Source organism: Seriola dumerili, unplaced genomic scaffold (genome assembly GCF_002260705.1).
Source record: "Seriola dumerili isolate Sdu_G_001 unplaced genomic scaffold, Sdu_1.0 BDQW01000457.1, whole genome shotgun sequence".
Taxonomy (NCBI): Eukaryota; Metazoa; Chordata; class Actinopteri; order Carangiformes; family Carangidae; genus Seriola; species Seriola dumerili.
This window is the reverse complement of record NW_019174712.1, coordinates 94,139-116,631: the sequence shown is the minus strand read 5'-3', so window position 1 is coordinate 116,631 and position 22,493 is coordinate 94,139. Positions and strand designations below refer to the sequence as shown.

The 22,493-nt window shown below is 42.9% G+C and overlaps 2 protein-coding genes across 2 annotated transcripts; one reads left to right on the top strand and one right to left on the bottom strand.

Moving 5' to 3' along the window:
* Positions 1 to 10,341: 10,341 nt before the first annotated feature.
* Positions 10,342 to 17,862, top strand: LOC111234761 (cytochrome b-245 heavy chain). The gene is made up of 13 exons (XM_022762949.1): positions 10,342 to 10,506; positions 10,812 to 10,904; positions 12,433 to 12,543; positions 12,675 to 12,759; positions 13,052 to 13,200; positions 14,076 to 14,257; positions 14,398 to 14,530; positions 14,709 to 14,801; positions 15,400 to 15,653; positions 16,036 to 16,198; positions 16,283 to 16,429; positions 16,667 to 16,791; positions 17,136 to 17,862. The coding sequence occupies exons 1-13, from the start codon at positions 10,462 to 10,464 to the stop codon at positions 17,251 to 17,253; spliced, it is 1,698 nt and encodes a 565-aa protein (XP_022618670.1). The 5' UTR covers positions 10,342 to 10,461; the 3' UTR covers positions 17,254 to 17,862.
* A 949-nt stretch (positions 17,863 to 18,811) lies between these two features.
* LOC111234762 (dynein light chain Tctex-type 3-like) lies at positions 18,812 to 21,738 on the bottom strand. The gene is made up of 5 exons (XM_022762950.1): positions 21,591 to 21,738; positions 21,085 to 21,126; positions 20,264 to 20,387; positions 20,057 to 20,134; positions 18,812 to 19,383 (listed from the first exon to the last, which is right to left on the bottom strand). Exons 1-5 carry the CDS (start codon positions 21,612 to 21,614, stop codon positions 19,310 to 19,312), a joined length of 342 nt encoding a protein of 113 aa, XP_022618671.1. The 5' UTR covers positions 21,615 to 21,738; the 3' UTR covers positions 18,812 to 19,309.
* Between the last annotated feature and the right edge of the window lie 755 nt (positions 21,739 to 22,493).

The window sequence follows — 22,493 nt, the reverse complement described above, 5'->3', positions numbered from 1 at the left end:
ATGCTCAGGAGAGACAGTTTTTGGAGGAGGAAGTGGTGGTTTCAGTTTCAGAGGCGGGACAAAGTCCTGCATCAGGTCCTGAAGGTGACTGTGGACGGTGCGAAGGCGCAGTGTGAGATCAGTCTGATAAAAACTTTGCTGCGGTCTGTTTTCAGACCGGACGATCTCCGCTTTAATCATCTGCACCGCTCTCGTGTTTTAACGAGATTAAAGTGGTGAGCGCTGCAGATTCGTTTGGCGTGGACGACACTAGGGGGCGGTCTCACTCACTCAGTCAGTTTACAGTAGCCAGATGAGTGGGACGGTCACGCTAGAGTTTAACCTGACTGTTCAGAAATGACAGCTTTGTCTCCTGTTCACTAAGAAAACAGCAGGCGACAGAGTCAGAGGACGAGAGACGGAACATCTCGAGGGCGAACGAAGGAGCGGAAACGTCATCACGTTATCCGCGTCACCACTGTAGCCTCAAGGCGTGGTTACGCTTTGGATGTCAGCCGCAACGCAACCTCCAAACCCTGAGGTTACGGCGCAGCCAGCGAGGCTTTGAGCGACATGCTAACATCACAATGCTAACAGTCTCGCAGTGATCATGCTAACATCACCATGCTAACATCACCATGCTAGCAGGCTGGTATTCTGCAGGTATTTAAAGGACACAAGCTTCAGCATTCTCTCAGTAACTCTGTAGTTAAGTGAATTATCTTTGCTCAGGCCTCCGCAGAGACAACGTCCCTCTGTACCGACAGAAACAAGACGCCTGCAGCTTCCTCCAGTCTGCGCGGATAATGAACATGTGACGTTAAAGGTCACATGACACATGATGGAACTAAATGTATACGTTTAAATGGATTTTCCAATCAAATGCAGGGCAGACAGGACGCACTGTAACCTGCTGATAATGTCAAACCCTTCAGTACAGGGGAATTCTTTGTTGCCTCTCCCATCCATTAAATACTGATTTCATACTTAAATAAGCTTTAAACAAAGTGCAGGAAGCAAATCAACAAGACCTGAGCTTCAGCTGCTTCTCAGTGTGTGTCCGGTCTGTCCTGGATCTGGTTTCTGGATCTGTGGTTGAGTGCGCGGTCAGGTTTGATTAGATCGTCATGGGTTTTCATCGGAGTCTGACCTCTGAACTCTTCTATAAACTTCAGCTGGAAGGTTATTTTTTCATTTTTAATCAAACGGGATTAAAAGCTTAAATAATAACAGCACATCACGTCACTGATGGAAGAGGTGACGGCCGCACATTCACTCCGAAGTACTGATTCATTCAAACGTTTCCATCCCAGACGCTCAGGTCAAAGGTCAAACTCTTTGAATGGTTAAACATATAATAATAATTAATAGTTATAATAATATAATTATAAGAAAAACAGTTTGAATCTATTTTAAGAAGCTGTTTACATGACAACATCTGGCTCCTCCCACTGGAAAGAAGCAACAGTAACAGGAAGAAAAACGACAAACGATCTCGTAAAAGTAAGTGTGGAGTTGGAGGATGAACAGCCGCATCACAGCGCTGGACTGCACGCCAACAAATCAACAAACACCAGGAATACACTAAAAAAACCCACCTCACATCTATGAGAGAATCTGTTTTTATGATCGTCCTCTCTTCGTGGCGTCTCCACATCCTCACCATCGCTGTTCTTGGTGCTTTATAATTTATATAAAACTTCCAATCTTGTGTTCAGCGTTTGCCTTCTGCCCAGGTCACTGGCAGCAGATCGTTACTCATTAATCAGATTAGAGTAAGAATTAATTTAAAGGATTATGTCACTGTTGAAAAGGTCAGAGTTCATGACAGAGCTTTACATTTTAACTTCATGCTGTTTAGCACACGGTTAATATTCTGCAGAGTCATTCATTCATTGTTGAATCTGCGACATGTCAGACGGAGCCTCAAATAAACGACAAGAAAAGCTTAATGTGTGTGTTTTACTTTGTGACGTTAAGCTTTTGGATCACTGGCGTTTTAACTGTAAAGGCTGCTGGTATGAAACACTGTGTGCTGCACATCGCTCAGACCCAAGAACCAGGAGGTCCAGCAGAGACCAGGAGGATTGTAATATAATCGGACAGCAGAGTCAGTTCACTGTCTCTGAATCAAACTCCTCTCAGACCTTCAGCTTTCGGCGGCTCAAACGTCCCTGCTGCTGGATTTGTCTGATCGTCGTTTCTTTCATTCTACTTCAGTTACGGCAACGTCAAATAAAACTGAAGCAGCCAGAGAAAACATCTCGTTTGCCCCTGCATGTTCTAGGTGTGGCCGTTCTTATCTGTTACTGCACATGTGGGTATTCAGGAAGTGTAGGTCGCACTGAGGGAAGGGGGCAGTTTTCTCATTTTGTTGGTTTGTTTTGTGCCCTCTGGTGACACTGGCTTCATCACCAGTATCTCAGATGTCTGGGATCAATGGTGTTAAAATGTTTTAACCTTTATTTAAACAGGGAAGTCATTAAGAACAAGCGGCCTGGCTTAAGAGCACAACGACATTCTGTCTGTTGTCGTGATGAACTGAACCCAGATAAAGTGAAAATAACTTTACTAACTGACATGAAAATATCTTTGTGTAATAAACTGGACGTGTTTGTTTCGATGATAAACTTGTGACAGCTTGTTGACTCTGGCATGCAAACCCAGATCACTCCAATTAACGAAGAAGTCCTTGATTAGATCAAACAGCTGTGGAGGCCTCACACAGTCTGTAGGATATGTGTGGAGGAGCTGAGTCACTTTGTCATTATGAGCTTCTTAAATCACCAAACTGTCTTTTTCTTCAGGATGAGCAACAGGTGGAACATCTCTAAACACCTAGTGACACTGAACACACCACAGGCAGCCAGACTCACTCTGCGAACACACTTTGCTTACTTGGAAAATTAATTAATGACGCGTTACCAAAAAACTGCAGATATTTAAGGTTTTAATCTCAGAAAGAACAAAGTCTGGAAACGTCATGTTTTTTTGTTTGTCTTACATTTTTATAATCGGAAAAAAAATAACAGAAAACTAGAAAATAGCTAAATTTGAATTTTTATTTTACCAGAATTTACCCTATATGCACGCTGTTGCTAATTAACTCCCGTACCGTTAATTAAGGAGACATTCCTCTCAACTTTTAATTAATGAGGCGCAGCAGTGCACAGCGCTGTGTGCACGTTCAGCTTCAGATTATAAAACATGAATCTGTCTCACCTCTCAAGTAAATAAACCCCCCGGAGAGCCGCCTCCTCCTGCTCCTCCTGCTCCTGCTGCTCCTTCAAAGCCTCCTGGAAGATGACTCCTCAAGCACAGACCCGCATGTGCACCGGGACCAGCGGGGGGGCCGGGCGATGCGGTCGGTAGTCCGGGTGAACTCCCTGTGGAGCGGACGGAGCTGGTGATAAAGCGGCTGCTGCGCTTGTTGGAGTGCGGGCAGCTGAGCGGAGTGTTGCGTTCACTGCCTCCCCTGTATTTCTACCGCCACACTCCTCTGTAAGGAGATTTTCCTCCACCTGATCCCGCGTCACGAGCCAAACACCAGCTGGAGCTCCGAGCCTCCCCTCTCGGAAACCGACACACCTCCTGCCCGCTCCGCTCTGCGCTGCCGGAGGGAGTATGGAAGAACAGAACTGCCAAAATAAAATAAAATAAAAACTACTGATGAAAGGAAGGAAATGATACAATAAAATGAAATGACAAAAATGAAACTCAGAATCAGTTAGAATTAGTCAACATCATGAAATATGATATTTACATAACCCTAGTTATAGTATGTTGAAATTATAATCTAAATTAATATAAATTATATCAAATTAAAATGATTAAACCAAAATCATAACTTAAATCATTATTATGAGAAGCAAGTAAAATAAAATAAAAATAAGTAAGTAAAAATATGATTTGGTATTCAATAATTTTGATTTCAAAAATAAAAATGTAAAAGTTTTAACAACATTTCTCACAATTTTTAATCAAAATGTCATAATTCTGTCTCATAATTATCATTCAAAAAATAAAACTTTTGACTTATTTCATAATTTTAACTCTAACTTTATATTTTGTATCTTCATTTTTCTCTTTCAGGCACCAATGGGCTTCCATACATGCCTATAGTATTCACTTCATTTAAGAAACACTACTCCTTATTTATATTCACTCAATTATTTATGTATGTATTTTGTATATACTTTTCTTATCTGTATTATTTTTATATTTTAAAGAGGGTGAAAACAGGATGAAAAAACATTTATAATTAGTGGAGGAATATTGAGAGCTGTTCTTTACTTAACTGGATAAAATAGATATTATTATATCAGCAGACAACAAATATTAAAAAATAATTAAATAACTTTTATTTTTCTAAAATGGTGAGATGCTCAAATGATCTTAGAGAACAGTGACAGATACTCCTTTAACCTAGAATATGGAAGTCCAAAATGGCCAATATAAAAATAAATAATAAATAAGTTATAACGACCTAAATAATAATTCAACAGATGATTCACATTAAAACCCAGATCATTAATGTGGCTTGTGACGACATTGTTTTTGATTCATTTTTAATTCTTAACAGCTACTTGGGAAAACAATCTCATCACAAAGTCCATTTCGTTGTTCATGTTCTGTAGCTTTCGAGCATGTCACATGATGCATATTTTCCCAGCCGTCACAGAACTACAGTTTAATTTTTAATTGTTCTCTGGGCTTTAAAGCCCTTTACTTTGCTTCTTCATCTGTTAAAGTGATTGGAAGCTCATCAGCTACAAAACAAACCAACAGTGGTTAAAACTGAAATTTCCAAAGTCAAAAATAAACAAAAAAAAAAAAATCAGATAATAACTATGATTGTTTCTAAATGTCCTCATGATTAGATCTCTTAGTTTTACAGTGGCCAGGGAGAATCTTTCAGCCAATCACATGACCTCCATCACATATATTCTTTACTCAGGGGCCAACAACTCAAATACATAACATTTAAAAAAAATCTCCAAAGTCAAACAGAGATGGCGAACTGTAGATCCCTTCATGTTGTGATGTTTTTTAGGAAACCCTCACCCTGCAGCAGCACAGTGCGCCTCATACGGCGTGTGAAAGAGCTGTCACCTCAGATCAGTATTAGCTTCGCCCCGCAGAGACGAAAATAATCAGATTATTCTCCAGAGCAGCTTGTTTGGTTCCCGTGCTGAGAGGCCTCGAGTGTATGTCGCTCCGCTCGTTTGCTGATGTTTTACCAATGAGAACAGCTCGACTGCTCAGTGCCCCGGAGCCAAGAGCCACGGCTCAAATTAGCTAGAGTGCATCCTCCTCTCAATGATTCATCAAACGGATCCAGACCCCGGGATGCAGCGAAGAAGGCAACCAGGCGACTAAATGTCAGCTGATGTGAAGGGGGGGGGGGGTGTTTGCATGAGTACAGTTTTCAGCTTAAACATGAACATGTCAGTTATGGAAGAACACTTATGGTTGTACTGTAAACTTTGTAACTAAGCCCAGGCATGGATTAGACCTTGGCAAACATTACAGCTCCCACCCACAGACCAACAGGAACACATCAGAGCCAGTATCAAGCTGCTGAAGCTCCTTCTGTCTGTTTTCACACGTGTGCTGCTTCTAAACACGCAGCTCAACATTTGCTCCATGACACGACAAACTACACACCTGAAGAAAAGAAATAAAACCTCAAGCAGCACTTTGAGTGGAAACGCACTTATTCACTTTGTTGCTGAGAAGATGAGAAGAGCCAAGAAACAATGCAGCACATAACGCTGGATTTACTTAAAGCTGGACAGTCTTTGTGCTAAAATAAGCTAAGCTAAAATAAGCTAAGCTAAGATAAGCTAAGCTAAGCTAAGCGACTGTTGGTTGTAGCCTCATGTTTAAAGCAAAGACGTGAGAGTGTCATCAGTTTGCTTCAATGTTGTATTGTTAATATTTCTTTACCATTATATGGAGATTATAGGAAGCTCCTGAGACAGTGTGTTCAGTGACTACTGATCTCATGCACAGACACACACACATAAACATCATTAAAAATACAACTGTGATGATATTAAAATGCTCCCCCCGTCACGCAGGACGGATCATGCATCATTCACGCAGAGAACAATCCCCTCAGCTGAGGGACGGAGTAAAATGTCTGACGCTCCAAACACACGAACCTGCGGACGCACCGTTCACCTCCTCAACAGGTGAGACAGAGGTCACATGATCGGTCCGAGGGCGGAGACGATGAATGGATGAGGAGAAGACAAAAAACAAAGTCCTGATACACCAAACTGTTTTCATTTTTCTCAAATCTTTTCTATTTTTATGAATAAACTTTGGATGATTTGACGACGTTGGGTCGACAAAAGTAAAACCAAAGAATCCAAAAGTTTAGAAATCACAAGTTAAACTTAAATAACGTGTTTTTTAAAATTTTAATCAGAGAAGAAGTTACAGCTGCCAGATACATGTGCATTAACAAGTACAATACTCATCTGTGAGTGGTGGTAGAAAAACGTAAAACTCATGTAAAGTAAAAGCACCTCGACATTTTTCAGTAACCGAGTAAAACTGTTTTATTTCACACGGCTGGAAACGTCTTTTTCCAAACCTTGAAAAACTGCAACTGAAGCTCTGATGAGTGATAAAGAACCAGACTCCCTCCTCCATGTCTCGGAAACATCTTCGAAGTTTTGCTTTGTCTTGAAATCTTTTTTAATTAAAGATGTTTGAACGTGAGATACGTGCTAACACCGAAGTCAGTTTACAGACACGTAATAAACATCTAAGTAAGTGTTTATTAATCTTTTACTGATAAACTGGTGACGCTGGTGAACAGAGCAGAAACACAGACAGAAAGACAGTGTCGGTGTCATTTAGACGGACTCCTCGTGGTCACGTAGAAGACTTCAACATGGCCGCCGGTCCGGGGAACCGGCGCAGCGCAGAGGTTTCAGATGCCGCGTCCTCGCTGGCTCAGACATGTGGGGCAGAAACGGCGGTCTGGCACGGCACTTTGTGATTATGCATTGTGAAATGGGTCGGTGGTGATGTCACAGTCGCTATGCAACAGATTTAATCTAATCCCCTTCCCCCAGATTAGGAGGGAAAATCACTTGAAGGCCTTTTGTCTAAATTACACAGCATGTGAGTGTTGCTCTAACCTTCACCTCCAGAGAGCTTCATCCTGGGTCGACTTTTGACACAGTCCCTCACAAAGAGCACCTCACTGTTGCTCATTACGCTTCACTGAGACCCCTGAACACTGTGCACATCTATCAGCTGGGAGGTGAGGCCACTTACAGGTGAATATGAGTCACACTTCACCAGGCGCCACTTGGAAAAATGACTCATTCATCTCAATATGAAATGATTAATCAGGTTTATGAATCATAATGTTAATAATAATAATACACAGGCCTGCGCTGCAGCTGCACACAGGTTTATAAAGCTGACACAACACGTCAGGTGTCACTTACACCTGGCTGCAGGTTTCTACATGTCAATGACAACGAGTGCATGTTTTCATTTAGGTTTCTTCTACAGTACAACTATACTGTGTGTGTGTGTGTGTGTGTGTGTGTGTGTGTGTGTGTGTGTGTGTGTGTGTGTGTCGAACGAGCAGACAGATGGTTGTGGAAGCGAATGGGGAAAATACATTATTCAGACTGAACAAGATTGAAGTTTAATGGCAGAGTGACAAACATGAGATGTGACAGAATGAGTCCAATACTGTACAACACACACACACACACACACACACACACACACACACACACACACACACACACACACACACACACACACTGCACATATTCCACACATGCACACCAGACTACTGGATTAATTAAAACAGTTTTTTGGAGCTTCGTTGATCAGGTTTCTGCTGGTGGTTCTGGTTCTGGTTCTGATCATCGTCTGACTCCATCTTTTCTAATGAGGCTGGATCTCTCATCAGTGTGTGCTGTCTGCTGCTAGGTGGCAGTAACGCACTGACACTGTCTGTGATGTGTGTGCAGTTTAAATCCTCTTCAGCTGTGACGGCGCGGTGATTCGTCATGACTGACAATAAAACAATAAAACATCCAGATCCAGATCCTGGAGATCACTCGGCACCAGACGGACACCAGTAGATACAGGAAGCGGCGCCTTGCTCGGCGGCATTTCCTGTGTCAGAGGGAAACCTTTTTAGGATTTAACCTCAGCCGTGACATAATCTACAACATCAAATCCCTCGGCTCCATCAGCAGCGATCTGATTGACCGTAATCCTGAGTGAAAGTCGGACTTTAATTCCTGTAATTGTGCTGAAAGCTCCGGAGAGACAGTGTCGGCCTTTTCCACCGAGATCAAACTTGAGAACCTGATAATATTTTCAACATTTTTTTGCATTTTGTCAGAAGATTTTCAAAACAAAAGTATTACAAGAGCACGTAGGACGAGCCTCTACAGTAATGTGACGTTGACTCCTGAAGCTTGAAGGCCTTTTGTCACAACTTTCACCTGAGCTATGTTCAAATAAACAGATTTAATGTGGGATGATTTTTATTGAGGAGTGAAGCTGCCAACAAGTAAACGAAATGATCTAATTATGATCTAATTAAATTCTGTACTTTCACCCTCCCAGGGCTCCTGACCATATCCAGGTCCCATGGGACCTATTCACAACGGGGACTCTCTGGGGAGCCACAGGAATCCTTTCAGGACCCTCAGGAAGTTTTGAAGCGCCTCCCAAACACACTTGAAGACCAAACACACAGAAGCCCGCTGAAGGACTCTGGACCTCGTCACAGAACCAGGACCTGAGACAAAGGTGTCTGCAGCCAGGTGTAACACCGCTGCAGCAGCAACAACAACGACTGCTGATCAGAAACGGATCATTTCATTTCTCAATAAATAAAAACATTTTAAAAACAGCTGAAGACTTCAGTTTTCATTCTGCTGCTTTTCCTCTGGTAAGAAGCACATTCAGGTTTTGGTTTCAGGTGTTTCAGTTTCTGCGCTTTAGTTTGAAACAGGAAGCGTGTGGTAATTAATCTTCTGTTTTACTTCATGTTTAGAAATCTTCCACTTCCTCTGACTAAAAATTCACAGTGTCACCATCGAATACCAAGTTCCTCCTCAACGGTCAGCTGTGTCGGTCCAAATCCTTCCACTTCCCTGTCTCTGGGAAACAGAGTTTAATATTTCTCATCAAGTGTCATATTCCTCTCACACTCCACCTCTGATGCAAGTTTCCAGATTCAGCTTTAAAATCTCTGGTGATGAATAAAGTTTTTGCCTTGAAAAACGTAGTTTTGTGTTTTAATAATTTCCAACTTTGCTTGTCGTGAATATTTAATTCATTTTACAGTCAGAGAAATATGTGACAGGGATTATATGTGTTTGAAGTTACAGGAAGTGTAAAGTTGTGTTTACATCATATGGTAGTTACCGTCATGTTACTCAGAGTTTGTTGGTTGGTTTTTATTATTAATTATTCATCAGTTTCGAGTTTTACTTTAATTCATTTGTTGTATTTTTTTGATAATATAAAACACATCCCCCATGATGCATCAGTGGAAGACAAGCAGCCACCGCAACGTCAAAATCCAATCAGGTTTTGTCTCAATCAGACACTGACACGATGCCTGGAAGTTCAACTAATACCGACGCCTCATGTCAGAGTCCACGGTACAAGGTCGTTAAACACTGTCACACTCTGCTTTTCAAAATAAAAGTCGCTTTCCACCTTTCTCTGTCTGCCCTGCTCTGCACTCAGGTGACAGCATGTTCTGGTTCTTACAGGTGAGCGAGGCTGCAGCTTCTCCATTTTCAGACACGGAGCATCTGAGGTTTCTATTGGCTGAGAACCGAGGGGTCAGAGGTGAACCGAGGGGTCAGAGGTGAACCGAGGGGTCAGAGGTGAACGGAGGTGAACGCTGAGCTGGAGACCAGTTCAACGTGGATCATTTAAATCAGTTTAAATCAACACATCTTGTCAGTTTCCCGCTCCTCTGTCTCTTCTCTTTTTAAACTGTTGGTGGGAGAGAACGAGACGTTTGAGGACGTTACTGTTATTGTGTTCAGCTGCTGCCGGTCTGAAACCACCTGCATGAATCTAGAACAGAACAACGTGTGCAGCTCTACATCTTCTGTATCTTTACCTCACTCACTGAATATTGTTTCAAAGCTCATTATTGTTCTGTCTTCAGCCTCTGAGCGTCTCTGTGTTTGTATGAACTGATGAAACACCAGGAGTCGGATCATTGGCTCCATGTGCAGATTCTTCTGACGGGAGGAAGAAATGAGGAGGAAACCCAGCGGCTGGCGGGACCACACACACACTTCCTTATTTGCTCCTGACAAAGGTTATAAAATGAGTAATCAGGCCACCGCGCTCTTTACTGTCCTCCTTCACTGTTTCCTGCTTCCTTCTGCATTATAACATTCACACACACACTCTCCTCCACACACACTCACACACACCGTTTCAGAGGCACGTCTCACCATGGGGAACTTTGTCGCCAATGAGGGACTCTCCATCTTTGTTATTGTGAGTATTTCTGTTTTAAATGCTGCAAATTCTTTCTCTCTTAACGTCAGGAACATTCTGGAAGATGCAGTTAGTAGATGATGTTTTAATTTAAAGAGTTATGAGCTAAAAAAGGAGATTTCTCTCCTCCTGCAGCCACTAACTGTAAATCATGAAACACACTTCAGTGTGTCTGTGTTGTGTTTCGTGGGTTTGTTGAATTATAATCTGTGTTGATTCACTCGTTTCCTTCCTGAGTGAATGTATTTGTTAATTATCAGTGTGACGCTGTGATTTAACCTGACCTGTGTGGATGTGTGTTGCAGCTGGTCTGGCTGGGGATCAACGCGTACCTGTTCGTCCAGTTCTACTTTAACTTCCTGACACCGAAGTGGTTTTACACCAGAGTCCTGCTCGGGGTGAGTCGGACCCGCAGCATCAGTCCTGCTGCTGCTGCTGCTGCTCTGCTCTTTACGTTCACCGTGTTTATCCACTGACTGACGAAGCCGTTTGTTCTCAGCTTCAACAGAGAGAATACAAGTAGAAAGAATTTTAAAAAACGAATTAACTCACAAATGTTTTAGGAAAATATGAAATGAGTCACCTGGTGAAAAACAGGACCCGGGCTTTTTCAGTTCCTCATGATGCAGCAGCTGCTAGAAGTCCTCATCATTCACCCTGAACACACACTGCAGCAGAATACAGATCAATCAATCAGCTGATCAACACGACATTCATCTGCAACAGCTTTAATGATTAAATAATTATTATTAATCAAGATGCTTTTTACCAGGCGCTCTTCGGTTCCAGCCTCTCAGCTGTGAATCACTGACAATTTCATTTAATCTTCTCTGATATTTACGTCTCGTCAGCACCAGTACGAGAATGAATGGTTTTTCGGTTGCTGTGGTTACGGTTACGTTACTGATCTCCTGATTTGTTCCAGTTTGAAACTACAAGGTTTGATTTGTTTTGATTGAACTCTTGAGGCTTCATCAGATAAACAGCAGCTGTGTGTTTCTCTGAAACACGTCTTTACCGCTGATTATATTCTCTGCATCTGCTGGTGGGAAGTGAAACTATAAGATGTTTATCAGAATAGAAATGTGACGTGTTGGTGATTTTTAGATTGTCATTAGAGTTAAAAGCGCCATGAGGTCAGTGCATGTTGGACATCACAGAAACAAACAGGTGAATTATTCACCTGCTTCCTGTAACAACGTGACACAGTTTAAAATCCTCCACACGTCACAATAACCTGGATAAATACACGTCCACGCCTTCACGTATCTCCCCTTATCTACACGGCCTTGTGTCCACAGTAAAACCAGCACGCAGCGAAGGGAAGGAGGTCTGACGTCAGGTTTCCTCTGCGGTCACACCTGGGTTCACAGAGCCAACACCTCCGGCTGCACAGCTGGCCTCAAGTCAGCAGAAGTGAAACACAGGGATTAGACTTTCAGGTTGAAGATAATATGAGTTTCAGTTGATTGTTCAGTTAAGCTGCAGCGCTGAGTGTTACATGGTGTGTATCGTGTCCTGATAGAGACAGAGTCAGGAATGGAGGGATTAAATCCACAGTGTGGGTCACATGCTGCCAGTGTTTTCATTTGAAAGTTGAATAATTCCTGCCAAGATTAAAATTTAAATTCCAATTAATAAATCACAACATATATATATACAGTATATATTACTGTGAACAGGAAAATAACAATGAAAGCTGCATTTTAAAAGATTCATTTCAAATATTCAATATTAATTTTCATCATGGGCTTCAGTAACATCAAGTCATGTGGTCACATTGTTATCATGTCCTACAGTTAATTACACTTTCCCTCTGAAGTTTGACTCAATCAGAGAGATTATTTCTGTGATCTGATTGAACGCTTGCTAACGAGTAATCTGATTACATCACGGAGTAATCCCCCGCCCTCTCCATCCCATCAGCATGCGCTGTCCTGGGCCAGAGCTCCTGCTGCCGCCCTCAACTTCAACTGTATGCTCATCCTGCTGCCCGTCTGCAGAAACCTCCTCTCCTTCCTCCGCGGCACCATCCAGGTATCCATGACAACCAAAACACCAGATCACAGAAAAGTTGTTTTAATCCCCAGGTTTTTATTTATTGGTCATTAGGAGTCAGAGGAGTGAGTCTGAAGTTTCTCTGCTTGTCTGAACATTTGCTTTATCAGTGCTGCAGCCGCACGGCCGCGCGGCAGCTGGACAGAAACATCACTTTCCACAAGCTGGTGGCGTACATGATCGCCTTCCACACAGGTCAGAGGTCCATCTTCTCATTCAGAGGTTTACAGTCAGGAATTCTGGAGCTTTTCTAGACAACACAAGGTTAATTATTATTATAAGACAGAAGTCCTTTAGATTTAGAAAAGGTGCTCCACAGATGATCGTTATCAGTCTTATTCTTCCTGTCTAGATAAAGTTAATCATTATAAACCTCGTCACATCACTTCCCTCTGTATATTGTATTGATTGTGACGTTTGGTAGCTTCATGGCTTCCCAGGCTTTTTACAAGTTGTCCTAATATGCGTCCCCTGCCTCTCCCTGTAGCCGTGCACATCGTCGCCCACTTGTTTAACTTCGAGTACTTCATGGACGCCCAGCTGAATCGGAACAGCAGCCTCCTGACCTTTGTCCTCTCTGAAATCGGCACCGGGGACAACCTTCCCTTCCTGAACCCCATCAGGACCAACGAGACGGTGAGTCGTGGTTCACGTCATGTTCCTATTATATTTAGATTATTTGCTTTCCTGTTTTTTCCAGTAATATATTAAAGGTTGATGCCTGTTGTGTTGCTAAACTCTGTGAAGTTGCAAATGCCTAAATTGCTAAATTTGGTGTCTGAAAAAGGATTACTTCATTTGACAAACTTCCTCTTTAGAGAATTTGTTTTGCAAATATTTTGTCATTTCAGAAACTTCCTCTTTGGTCAGTTACAGTATTTCTTCAAAAGCCAGAGAACAAATCATCACGATGTAAAATAAACAGCTTGTGCAGACAAACAGAAAACTGCAGTTTCCAACACAAACTCTGTGTATTCTGAACCTGAGGCCAGAAACAGGTTCAAGTGTTTGCTAAAAACAAATGGATTTTTGAGCCTTTTTTACTGAGTATGTTTTTACCAAGTCATTCTTTAACTGACACAACTGCTGACACCTCCTCACCTCTTCCCAGAGCACAAGTTACTCCGTCTGTCCTTAAAGTGCAGAGTCATGTTCAACACACTCTGCAGTTAAAGACAAAACATGCTGCAAACGTCACCCAGCTCTTACACTCAAACCGACTTGCAGTAATTATACTTCAACCGTCTTGGTGTATTTAAATATAAACCAGTATTTATACCTGAGGATACAACCGGAGCAGTACTTGCCCGCCGTCAGTCTGAGGAACTATGATGAAACAGACATTAGAAGCAGGAGGGAAGTTAGCCAATAAACGCCACCTGCAGGGCTGTTGTGATAGAAGTGGAACTGTTAAAAGGTCACGACCCCGTGACCACGACCCACACGGTGACTAACGAGCTGCGTGGTTGTATTTGAGGAGAAGAAGCTTTAACGTGTGAACTCTGATGCAGAACCCCACCATCGTCATGTTCACCACCATCGCCGGGCTGACGGGCGTGGCCATCACGCTCGCCCTCATCCTCATCATCACTTCGTCCATGGAGGTGATCCGCAGGTCGTACTTCGAGGTGTTCTGGTACACACACCACCTCTTCATCATCTTCTTCATCGGCCTGGTGTTCCACGGCTACGGGTGAGACGGCGCCAGAGTTCAGGCACAGAAACACAGTTCAATCTATATGTGACATACGAGGTCCATGTTCCCCCAGTTTCCTGTTTGATAATAATAACTTTACTGAGTCATTCATCCTTCCTCTGTGTCTCTGACTGCAGACGTATCGTGCGAGGACAGACGAATAAAAGCCTGAACATCAGCCGACCGGAGCGTTGCGCTGACCAGTTCGAAGACTGGGGAAAACCCGGGTCCAACTGCAGCGTACCAGTGTTCGCTGGAAACCCTCCAGGGGTGAGCTGTTAGAGACGCAGCTTCCAACAGCTGGGAGACTGTTGCTTTAAACTTTTCTTCTAACCCTCCGTCAGTCTTTGGTTTGCTTTTATTCCAGCGCTGTGAAAAGCTTCACATCCGCAGCTGTAGTTATCGGTCCGACTAATCACTGTGCATTTCCCATCGTTGTCCTCTCTAGACGTGGAAGTGGGTGCTGGCTCCCATGATCCTCTATGTGTGCGAGAGGCTTGTTCGCTTTTACAGATCCCACCAGAAAGTGGTCATCACCAAGGTGTGTATCTGTTTGATTACAGGGGAAAGTAAAGACACCGAACCCTTGAGTTCACACTTGAGTCTGAACGTGTGAAATGTAACAAGTTGCTTCCACTGCAGACGTTTCAACCACCATCTGAAAAGACCTTGAAGCTCCATTATCATCCATTATCATCCATCCTCCATGTTGGTTTGACTCTTAGCAACACAGGCTCCTCCAAGACAAACCTCCGCACCCTCAAATAAAGTTTCATCTTATTTATATTTGATATTTCATCATATGTTTCTGCCACAAATCTTAAAAACAGTAAAAGAAACCGACTGAACGATCTGACAGCATGTGCTGTGCAGAGCGACGCTTCCCTGTAGGATTTAAGGATCCAACACAAATCACCATCTTTCCTCATGCGGATCCAAATGAAAATGCAGATTCTAGTAATTTAGTGAATTCTAATTATTTCTACTAGTGAAACGTTGAGCAACTGATGTTTGATTCATCAGTTATGAAACAAAGAAGTGTTTGATGCTTTAAGTGTAAACTGAATATTTGTAGGTGACGCATTTCAGGAATGAATTAAAACACGAAACCTTCCTGTAACCTCACACCTGGTCTACAGGTGGTGATGCACCCCTCCAAGACCCTGGAGCTGCAGATGAAGAGGAAAGGCTTCAGCATGGAGGTGGGTCAGTACGTCTTCATCCAGTGTCCGTCCGTCTCCCGGCTGGAGTGGCACCCCTTCACCCTGACCTCCGCCCCCGAGGAGGACTACTTCAGCGCCCACATCCGTATCGTCGGGGACTGGACTCAGGAGCTGTACGAGGCCTGCGGGGGGGACAAGAACGAGACCCAGGAGGCCTGGAAACTGCCCAAGTACGACATGTGGGGGGGTGTCTCTGCGTCTCAGACAGTGAGGAGCTGCCGCCTCGGGGTTCAGATGCTCTACATGTGGAAATTTCAGAATTTCTCAAGTTGCTGTTTGATGAAATGAAACTTGAGGAAGGAAAAGTTGAAGTGAGAACTGAAATCCAGTTCTGCATTATTCTTTCCTGCTCTCGCTCTTTCCTTGCATCACACGCAGGAGCTTTAGATTAGATCTGAGAGCTGTAGTTGCTTTTCAGATTGAGATTTAACATTGAAAAACGTATAATAATAATAATAATAATAATGATGATAATAAGTTTGTGTTGTAGATGCCAGTGATGTCTTAAACATCTGTCCTCCATCATGACCAGCTTCTCTCTCTGTGTCTCAGGGTCGCCATAGACGGCCCGTTTGGAACCGCCAGTGAAGACGTGTTTCGTTACGAGGTGGTCATGCTGGTGGGCGCGGGAATCGGAGTGACTCCCTTCGCCTCCATCCTCAAGTCTGTGTGGTACAAACGCATCCAGAACAACCAGGACGTCTTCACCAAGAAGGTGAGGATGAAACTCGGTGCAGCGGCAGAATCCCCCGATGATTCCCACGTGTCGTGGTAAATTAAGTGACTGCTGTCGTTGCAGATCTACTTCTACTGGCTGTGCCCGGAGACGCAGGCCTTCGAGTGGTTTGCAGACCTGCTGCAGTCGCTGGAGGGTCAGATGACGGAGAAGGGCATGACCGACTTCCTCAGCTACAACATCTACCTCACCCGCTGGAAGGAGAACGAGGTACGACGGAGGCATCAGACCTGTGTCTTTAGAAACCCTTTCCAAGACTCACTCACACTCAAACATCTTAATCTTTAACTTAAAACCAAGGACGTCTTTGTATCTAAGAAAAGCTGACGTCCAACAGCCACTGATTCTCCGACCTCCGCGGCCTCTGAGTCTCACTGGATGAGCTCAAACATGTGATGACGAACTGTTTTCAGGAAATGAAAAGTTGCGTTTTCTCCTTTTCGTCAGGCGGCTCACTTCCGTGTTCACCACGAGGCGGAGAACGACCCGATCACGGGGCTCAAACAGAAGACGCTTTACGGGAAACCCAACTGGGACAACGAGTTCACCAACATCGCGACAACGCACCCGGGGTGAGGCCTTCCATCGCATCATCGCACCATCACACCGCACACAGACAGCGTGCAGTCATCCCACCCGCAACCTTTGACCTTTAAATAACAAAGTGATTTTTAATGTGAGAAAACACGAACCAAAGGGACGACAGTCATCACAACACGCTGCTACGACTGTTGCTCAGATCCTGCGCTCACTACATACAACGCTAGCTAACAGCTAATTCAGCACACTTAATACACTAGTAAAATATAAGTATAGCAGCGCCTGCTAGCCTGCCATTGTTTTGCACGTATGAAAACAGGTGTGTGTGATATCTGCAGGAAGCTTAAATAATGATGTAATAATAATGTGTCCTCAGAACTAAAGTGGGAGTGTTCCTGTGTGGTCCGCCTCAGCTGGGGAAATCTCTGGAGAAGCAGTGTCGGTCCCACACGGAGGCCGACGTCAAGTTCATCTTCAACAAAGAAAACTTCTAAAGAAAAACAACAACTGCTGGAAAACGACCGCAACAAGGAGAGAGAGGGAACTTCCCTCCAGCAGTGAGACTGAGGCCGAGCTGCAGTTTTCACCAGCAGCTTCATGAGTGTGAATGTACCTGACTTCAGTCGGGAGGCTGGAGACTTCAGTCAGCGCTCAGCCGGACTGTTCCTCTGCTTGTTGCTTCTCACCACAAAACTTTTGCAAAGATGCCAGTGTTGCTCAAAAAAGAAGGAAATACCCCCGTGGTATTTTCCACATTACTTTGTTCTCCTTTTGTGTTACATCAGTAAGTGAAACGCTGCTGCTGCTTTCAAAACTTTCCTCAGCTTCCTGTGTGCTCCTGCCGGGTGGACATCATCACAGTTTCTGAACCTGGTGATCAAAGCTGCTCAAAGTGAGTCTGCTAAAAAATACAGAAGGAATCCTCCATCAGTGTCAGTGTCTCAGCACGTGACGGTTTTCTACAGTGACTGAATGTCTTGTTTGTGAGTTTAGATAAAAGTGGAAGCAGAGGAGAGTGGGTGTGGATGATGGATGGATTGATGGATGAAGTGTTCAGTGTCTCTATTTTTTAAAATAAATCTAACAGCAGCTGATGATCACGATGAAACCTGTCAGTACGTGTGTGTTTTGATGACTGCTGTCAGTCAGACTTTTATTTCGTGTTGCCTTCATGTACGTTTTTCCTCCTGTGACCAAGTTAATTTCCTTTTATGGATAATAAACCTGAACTTTCAGAGAAAGCCTGAAGCGATTCTTCCAGCTAAAACATGCTGTTATTAGTGATGTGCAAACAAAAAGGGAACTTTAAGCTATTTTTAAATTCCTCCTTTACACGAAATAGAGTTCTTATTAAATCCTGTTCTGTGACACAAGTTCAGGTTTTAAAACACTGTGGTCCTAATCTCTTACACAAAGATGTTCTTCTGCACAAAAGCAGCTGCAAACCTTCATCCAGGCAGAGCACCATGTGAAGGACGCTGCAGAATAATTCAGCTTTTAGAAATCCACATTCACAGACCAAGAGACAGAAAACCATAAAAAGACAATGCGACAATAAAAAAGACACAAAACGATCAAAAAGAGAAACAACACAACCATAAAGAAACAGTGACCAGAGATGCAAACAAACGGTAACGAATGAGTCGTTTTGTCTCCTTCAGTCCTTATATAGGACGGGTGGCAGCTCATTCACTCCACAGGCCCAGGCCTCTGACAGTTGGGTTAGTGTTTGCAGAGAGGAGAGTCACTGTGGGTCTGTTGAGGCATGAAGCCTCGGACAGACGTTACAGCGTTGACACGACTGCAGCAGAAACCAAAGTCAGTATTTGACAGTATTTGACAGACGGAGCTCAGAGCACCGAGGCTCTTCAGTCCAGTCTGCAGACATTCAGTGGATATAAAGATCCAGGTAACTGTTTAATATTAATGAACGCATTCGAAGCTTTACAATGATTTACACAGGTGCATCTGAGCAGTGAAGAAAAACCACGACACAATTAAAACTGAGGGAAAAAATCGCAGGTAAATAAAAAGAGAAATCATTAAATACTCTCAGATGTCGGAGTGTGTTGTTCAGAAATCTCCCGTTTATTTTGCTGCAGCAAACATCCGAGTACAAAAGTCCTTTTTCTCTGGCTGACATGATCCACACAATGAACAGAGAACGAAAACAGTGGACGCGTTGCATACAGCTGCTTCTGTCAGGCATCAGTGACACATGGAGAATTAAAGTGAAGCTATTAAAGCACTGCAGTGACATGAGAAGATAAATACATTAACATCATGATGTTACGTGCATCTGAAGGCTGAAAAAGCTGAAGGAAATCCAGCTGTTTTCTTCTCTGCAGCTGTTCCTCAGAGGTTAAAGGTCAAGCTTTGAGGCGCTCACACAGCTGCATGGATGTGAACTCTGTGGCACTTGGTGGCCCCCTGCTGTTCATAGGGACACACTGCATTCCTCTTCTGGCGGTAGTGGTGGTCGTGTGTGTGTGTGTGTGTGTGTGTGTGTGTGTGTGTGTGTGTGTGTGTGTGTGTGTGTGTGTGTGTGTCCTATGCGACAGCCACAGCAAACACACTGACCACACAGTACATAGTGCGGTTTTCCCATCTCACAGTGCAGCTTCCTGCAGAGACAAAAACAAAAACAAGTGTTAGAGAGAAAAAACTATTTGTGGACGTTTCAAATCCAAAGCTGACGTGAACAAATTTATTTCCTTCATCTCCATTTTTCTTTTGAGCATTTTATGTCCTTTTTATTAAAACGCTGACAACAGAGAGAATGACTCAGGATCGTTGTAATCCCACAGATGTTTATTAAAGAGATTCGATCATACATGGAAAGTAGCTTCAGGTAATGAGACCGTCTCTTTACTGCAACAATTAAAACTGATGCGGCGACCACACACCCGTATTTTATTACATTTCCTGTCGCAGCTTCACAATAAAAGTCTTATTCTGGTTCACCAGTGGAAAGCTGTCAAAGGATGGCTTCACAATTTAATAAGAATCTGTTAAAAGAAGCAGCACGTTTCTGTGTTTGGTTGCATTTCCTTCTACTTCGTCCTTTTAAAAACTAGTAAACAACACAGGCTGTGAGGACGCAGCTGAAACAGGTGAGTGTTGAAATAGTGGAGAACTATCGTTAATGACATTAGCTCCACCTGTGTTTTCCTTGCTGTCATTTACAGTGCAAGCTGACGAAACCCTGCTCTGGGATTTTGGTCATCTGTGGTTATTTTCCCGAAATGATCCGACTCATCAAATCACACCGAGCTGCTCAGCGGACGTTCTCCTTACCGTCCATGGCCGTGTCCCAGTAGCAGGAGTTAGCTGTGTGGAGTCCTGCGCCTGTTTTCTGCATCACAGCGCACGTCACTGCACAGACAAACACATGTGCACACACTCACACATAAACCCTCAGAGGACAGGATGAAAGTTGAATTTTCATTTGTTGAAAAGGTTCATTTCACAGTAAACTCTGCGGTCACCGTCACAGACTCATACCGATGTACTTGTATGGTTTCCCCTGTTTGACCAGCTGCGTGAGGCAACGCTCCACAATGCTGGCGGTCCATTTGTTCACCAGACTCTGGCTGTAGTCGTCACTACCCAAGATATTCTCGATGCACTGAGACACACACACACACAGACACGGGTCCATGAGTTAACATCAGAGTGTTTACAGTCATGTGGAAGTCACTGGATGCTGTTTCGCCCTGAGGACACTCAAGTAAAGAGCAAACACTGTTCTGCACTTCAATAAACATCGCTGTCAGAAACCTGAGTACAGCTGCAGCAGTGAAACAACACTTCAGACAAAAAGCTCTGGGTGGATTTCATCATGTGTTTGTGCTCTGATGTGGCATTTTTCATATTACTTCAAAAGTTATAAACTAATCTTGAACCAGATCCTTTAATAATCCTCCTGAGCCTCACAGCAGCGCGGAAACTCAAAATTCATAAATAGCAGCAGCAATGTTTTGGAAATAAACCAGTTAAACAATATCATTATCATATTATGTGTTTTGGTTGAATGGTGCAGCCCCTAGCTACGTGCAAAAAATACATTCTGACATCAAACATGTCACATCACACATTAAAGAGAAATCCAGACTAAAACATTGACAGGGTGGATCTCATTACTGTTCCTGTGGTTTTTACTTATTCATGAAAAGATTTCAGATGAATTAATTAATGTAATCTGGGTGTGAATTAACCTGCTCTATTGGAAAACGGGGGTAACACTGTATTTTATATGAAACACAGTGATAAGACCTGATACAGTGGAATAATGTGATTTTAAGAAACTTTAGAGTCAACATTACCTCTTTGACAATGTTATCAGCTTCTTCAGAGTTAAATGAGCCCTGGAAATGAGAATAACAGACGAGTAGGAATCAGTACAGGTTATCAAACTATCAAACAACTGACAATTATATCTATTGTATACCTACATGCCCATGAAGGATACAATATCATACATACATAAATATACAATACAATAATTTACACATTATTATTATTATGATAATTAAGCTAAATAGTCAGAGAGTAGACAGTTAGCATTAAGGCCCTGTAGGTTTAAAAAAGGAACCGTGTAACTGAGGTCAATAGCAACACTCAGGTAAGTATCATGAGCGGATCATTAGCTAATTCTGAATATATATATATATATATATATACACACACACATACATACAATGTCATGTAATGATTAGATTTGATTTAGAACCAAAAGTCTCCGTTATTTGGATGTAGGTTAACGTCAATGTAAGGAGTGGCTATTCCGACCCCGATAAATCAAAGGAAAAATGGCGACTCGGATACAAACCTCGTTGCCGTTGTGATACTCCATCGTTCCCGTCGTGTACCGCCGCTTCACGGTGGTTGCAGGGTTTGTTTTTTTTAAATTAAAAATAGAGGAAAAATCGAAGCTGCTCGAAGAAAAACACGGTTGCGGACTTCCTGCGGGCTGTCAACAGTCAACGACGGCCGACAAGAGCGACAGGAACCGCGGAGCAGAGTGCGGCTGACACCTGCTGGTCACTAATGGAACTGCACAATAAACTCCAGTCTTATTTACACGCCACAAAAACTTAAAAACGCCACCACAAATAATCAAATAATCACTTCTTACTAACTTAAACTAATACTTTATGATACTGTGTCCAAAACATGTTGTTTAAACTCACCCACACACTTGAAATCGAGCCGCTGGTCCTTCACCATGATGTCGGCAGAGGGCTGAACTAACACAGGTGTAGATAATGAGCTATTAAGTAGTTGCTAAGTAGCCAACGTTAGCATTAGCAGCTATTTACTTGCCAGTCTAGAAACGTGTCTTGTTTTGCTTCTACGTAGCAAGAGCAAAAACTTAAAAAGAACTTTTCTAAAGATGCCGGCTGATAAATGTTGTTGTTTTATTATTTCTGGGAGGTCATATTGCATTGCAGAATATAAATTTATGTGCATTAATTCAAGTATGTCAATTCTGTATGTTTTACTTGTTGTATGTCTCCAGGGTTACGGTTCAAATACTAAATGTACCGACATATATTTCATGTTTTTCTTTACATTTTTACATAACATTCAAATTATGACATACAATTTTTCCACCACTGAGCCTACAATGTCGTATTTCTCTATTATAACAACAATTTATCATGTTAGAAAAAAGGAAAACAGGGGAAAACACTTATTTAATGTACTTTTTTAATGTACTCAGCTTTTCACA